General features: G+C 28.8%; 1 protein-coding gene across 1 annotated transcript in view; it reads right to left on the bottom strand.

Moving 5' to 3' along the window:
- Positions 1 to 1,296: 1,296 nt before the first annotated feature.
- LOC111640142 (dedicator of cytokinesis protein 3-like) overlaps positions 1,297 to 5,009 on the bottom strand; it is a 54,285-nt gene continuing 50,572 nt past the window's right edge. The window contains exon 9 of the mRNA XM_023386138.1: positions 1,297 to 1,559. Within this exon, the coding sequence (XP_023241906.1) occupies positions 1,396 to 1,559 (164 nt within the window). The 3' untranslated portion in view covers positions 1,297 to 1,395. The remainder of the gene's footprint in view (positions 1,560 to 5,009) is intronic.

A 5,009-nucleotide genomic window follows, 5' to 3' on the forward strand; every position in this document is an offset into this window, starting at 1 on the left:
AACTAGAAGTTGTCAACAGTATACAGGGATTTCCGCACAATACAGTTTCATTAAGTTGAAATTGCTTGTTAGTACTTTCAACTCAAACCTACTTTTCCCATGTAATTTCATCCTTTGATAAGTCCATAATCATTTTCTCAAATATTCCACATGAATACAGATAATTAAGATAAACAAACACTAGCTCCAAGCAGAACACATCATCACACCATTACTATCTCAAATCAACATCCTTTTATTAATACAGTATGTTATTGGCATTCTGATTGGAACACAAGGGGGTGCCTTAACAACACCTTCAAAACTACTATAAACTCTGTATAATTTTGTAATCACTATAAACAAATTTTTGAGATGGCTTTTTGGCTTGATAATGGGAAATGTATAATTACAGAAAATTTTGAGAAAATTAGATATTAAACCCATTAACTTAAAACTTTAATTTACAGTCAGGATTTTTTTAACTCCTTCAACTTCAACTTAACAAGGTTTTACCATACAGTATATAGAGTACAATGCTTTTCTGATTTAATCCAATTAAACTTAAATTTAACTTAAAAACATTAAACAATTTATTTCCTCTATAAAAATTATTGACATTTTTAATAATCAAATAGTGACTTCTATAATATTTTCCTCAAATATCCAGATCTTTCAAATTGACAACCAAATTGGTTAATGGATTTAATTAGCAATTTCTATGAATTATGACTAATTTATGATCAGATTATGATTCTAATCAACCTAGTCTGAAAACTATAAAATTAATAATGTCGAATTAGGAAATAACAATAAATCCTCAAATAACAATTTTGCGATGAATCTGGAAATTATCCATTTTAATAATTTATTTAATAAATCATTTTGGCTATAATCACAAGTAAAAATTAAGTATATTTTAAAACTTTTAAAAATATTTTTGATATCTTTTAAGTGATATGTTATATCACTCATATTAACGAAACTTATATAATTAAAATTTCATTTATTTTAAGATAAAAAGATTAAAGTTCTAAGTATGAAAATAACTGCAGTCAAGCAAACAAAACCTATATAAAACAAATTTTTTCCAAATTTGCTTGCTTGAAGAACTTATCTTAAACTGTACAAAAGTGCTTTCAATTATTAATTATTTTTAGTTTAGTTTAATATTGTCTTTGTTGTAAAAGGGTTTTATTTTCAGTTTTAAACAGTTAAATGTCAAATCTTTTTTAGTTAAAATGTTTCATTTACTACAATTTTTTAATTAAAAAAAATGTCATTTAACTATTTAACAAGTAAGAGTCATCATTTCTAGTTAAGCTATTATATAGTAGAATGTGGCTGGAATATATAAAATAATTTATTGGCAAGTTATATGATATTATCTAATACAGGTCTAACTTTTATCTTAAATTATCTCATTAAAATAAATCTAATAAAGCAATTTATATTACCTGGCATGATAACATCAGAGAATCCTTTTTTATGAGTAATAGCAAGATTTTTAAAAAGTAAAGGAGTTTCTTGGCGAATCTGTGATAGTTCACCATGTAAGAGTCGAATAGATAACACCAACCCTATATTAAAAAAAAACCAACATTTAAAATATTTATTAAAAAGACAGCTATCTAATAAAAACATTTTTAATACAAGTAATTGATTTCGCAAAAAACTGATATTTAGAGATAATTTAAAAATAGTATTTTTTAAAACACAGTAGAACCTCGAAAACTCGGATCTCGATAACCCGGCACTCCGGATAACTCGGCCACACCCTGGCAGGGCAAAAAAATCCTTAGTTAATTAATTTTCATTATAGACAGCTTTATAAAAGTATAAAAGCTCTCATAAAGTATTTTTCTGAGGTCTGTCTTATCAGGTAAATTACTGTACACAGTGTATTCATTAATTTTCATTTTCATGTAGTAAAGGCTCTATGCCTTCATAAAGGACGTACTTTTCCTTTGTTTAAGGGTATTTGGGCAGTTTATTCTCTGTTATATTCTCAAGTAAACAATACATACAAGTACAGTACAGTATTTTCTGAGGAAACACTCATACTTATTTTTTTTTTTTTAACCCCATTCCCGATAACCCGACATTTTCACAAACTCGGCCACCCTTCGGTCCACATTAGACCGAGTTTTCGAGGTTCTACTGTAGTACAATTTAAAAACACTAAAAGAGACTTATAGAACAGAAAAGTATAACAAAAGAGGAAATAGTTTTATATTCCTGTTAATAACAAGTTTAGATGTAAAATATCACAACATTTAAATGTATAAAAAAACAAAACAAATATTAAATAATACAGAAGTATTCTTTTCTGTTTTCATTTAGTTTTGTAAAATATCATTCATTTAAAAAAATAATTAAAATACTTTAATAAAAAATTTAAACAGATGAAACAAAAACAATTTCAATAAGAAATATTTCTGGATTATTGCAACCCATCTTCAATTCTTTTAAACAAAGTTTTTTAAATTAGAGACAGAAAGAAGCATTTCATCTTTAATAAAGAAAATAATAAAATGCATCACATCAAAGTGACATAATTTCTATTTGACTAATGCCATAATAATCTGACAATTTATCATTTGTTCACTTCTTAAGTATAACAAATTATAATTATTAATAAAATTTAAAAATAACTTAATTATATGTAAATAACATAAATTTACTCAAAAATATATTAGTAATTAAATTAGAGATCTGCATTCACTTTTAAAAAATTACTCAATTTTAATCAATTTTTATAGTTACTGAAATTACTCAAATATAAATACAGTGACATTCCATTAGCCTGGCATCATTGGGACCAATGCAGTATTGGGTTATCGAATATGCCAACTTATCAGATAATAGAATTTTTTCCGGTATTTTTCAATTCCATGGACACAATTTTACATATCTTTGCATGTAACACTGTACAAATCAGGATTTTATGATTTTTTTTTCAATACTAGTGATGCCACGAATAGTGATTTTGCCGAATACCGAAACATTCGGCTACGCTCTTGGCCGAAGCGCCGAATATTCGGCGGCCGAATGTTCGGCAAAATATGTGTACATTTCGCGGGTGATATGTTACGACCTGATACATTACGGTGGGTGCGGTAGCGACACTGCGGGCACATTTGTTTTATTTGCGAGTAGATCATGTCACAACATGCATTATTTGTTCATTGTTACATCAAATTGCGTTACTAATTATTACTAAAAAATATCACTTTATCACTTTATATGAAAACTGTTCACCTAGATCGGACGGCAGACCTTTACAAGCGGTGGTCAGCAAACGCAAAACAGTATCCAAGCCTGATAGAATTCGCTAAGATTTATCTATCGTCTCCCGGCAGTAGTGTATATAGTGAGAAGCTATTTTCAGAAGCAGGTATAGTTTATGAGGAAAAGTGCAATCGTTTGCTATCAACAAATGCTGAAAAAATTGTTTTCATTCATTACAACTTACCACTGATAGATTTTAAGTATTAAATGTAATAATTTATGATTAAAATAAATACGTTTTTGAGTAATATGTGCGGTTTTTTTTCATGATTTGGTATTACGAATCCGCCGAATACCGAATATTAAAAAAAGTAGCCGAATAGGCCGAATACCGAATAGTAGCCGAATATTCGTGGCATCACTAATCAATACATGCTGTTTCAATTTTTCCAGATTATTCCCTTGGTTGGTTTGAAACAAGAACACTCTAATCTTACTTTGTGCTTTGTACACTTTTATCTAAATCTACTTATATTCTATATATTTTACATATTAAAAGCAAAATGGTCCATCACCACTGAAACAGAAACTAACACTTTACAAAGTAGTGCTATAAATAGTGACTCAACTCTGACTGCTTGGATGAAATATAATGAAATCAATCAAAATAGATAACAAGTACTTTATCCATACTTTCTGAAATACAGTGGGTGGTCAGTTAATGAACATAATCCATTCCAAGACTTTGTTCTTTATCCGAATTGTTCGTTAACTGATTATCGATTTACCATAGGTTTCTATGGGAATTTGATTAATTCGTTCTGGAGACCACAAAAAAATAAAAAATATATACTTTCTTACTACGTTTATTCATATGTAATATTAAAAATACACATATACACGGTCTTGCATTTTTATTAGTCATGTTTTTTCAATTTGTGGGGGTTAAAGAATCTGTCCAATGTCGATTGCTTTTCTGTCTTCTTCATGATTTTTCAAAAGTAATTAATAGCATTGTAATTGTAAAGATCCCCAAGCCTATTAACCTCAACCTGGTTTGGATGACATTTTAAGACAGTTGTTCTGACATCCTCCCACTTCTTCAAAAGATCTTTAACCCCTTCTGAGCCGCGCTCGAGTGTGACTCGAGCAAGTTTTATAGCGTTACATCGTTAAGGCTACTTTTGAAAAAATTATTTTTTTTGAATTTTTGGAATGTTTTTTAGGTCCCCAAATTTTTTCAGAATTTTTTGCGCACGCGAAAAAATTTTATCGCGATTTTAATAAGGCTCGATTAAGGCTTAATGTTTTTTTAATGGGAGTTTTTTATCAAAATTAATTTATCATTCTAAAGTTGTAGCGCACCGATTTTCCTTCGGTAAAGTTATTTAAAGCTGCTTTCTGATGTCAAAAACGACTTCCGATAGTTTTTTAATTTTTTTAATTAATAGATTTTATTATATAGAAGTTTAATTAATTAGGGGGGGTCGGAAATCGCAATAAAAATTATAATTTTTTTAAAATATTTAAAAATATACCGCCAGATTGAAGTCACCCTACTTTAAACCCTTGTCCTCCCGCGATGTCTATGAGAATGTCCCGGGAAATCGGACTCCAGCTGTGTTCAAGGTCACCCAGCTGTGTAAACAATGACTCATCGGTGTTACATTTCACAGACAGGCGAAACAAAGGAAAATAAAATATAAAGCTTTTTCTTCAAAATTAACGCATTTCTTTCGTGTTTTTTCAGTTTTAAGTATTTTTTATGCTTAATTAAAAATTTTAAAAAAAATGGGCGG

Source organism: Centruroides sculpturatus, unplaced genomic scaffold (assembly GCF_000671375.1).
Source record: "Centruroides sculpturatus isolate CEXI.00-Female unplaced genomic scaffold, Cexi_2.0 scaffold1392, whole genome shotgun sequence".
Classification (NCBI taxonomy): domain Eukaryota; kingdom Metazoa; phylum Arthropoda; class Arachnida; order Scorpiones; family Buthidae; genus Centruroides; species Centruroides sculpturatus.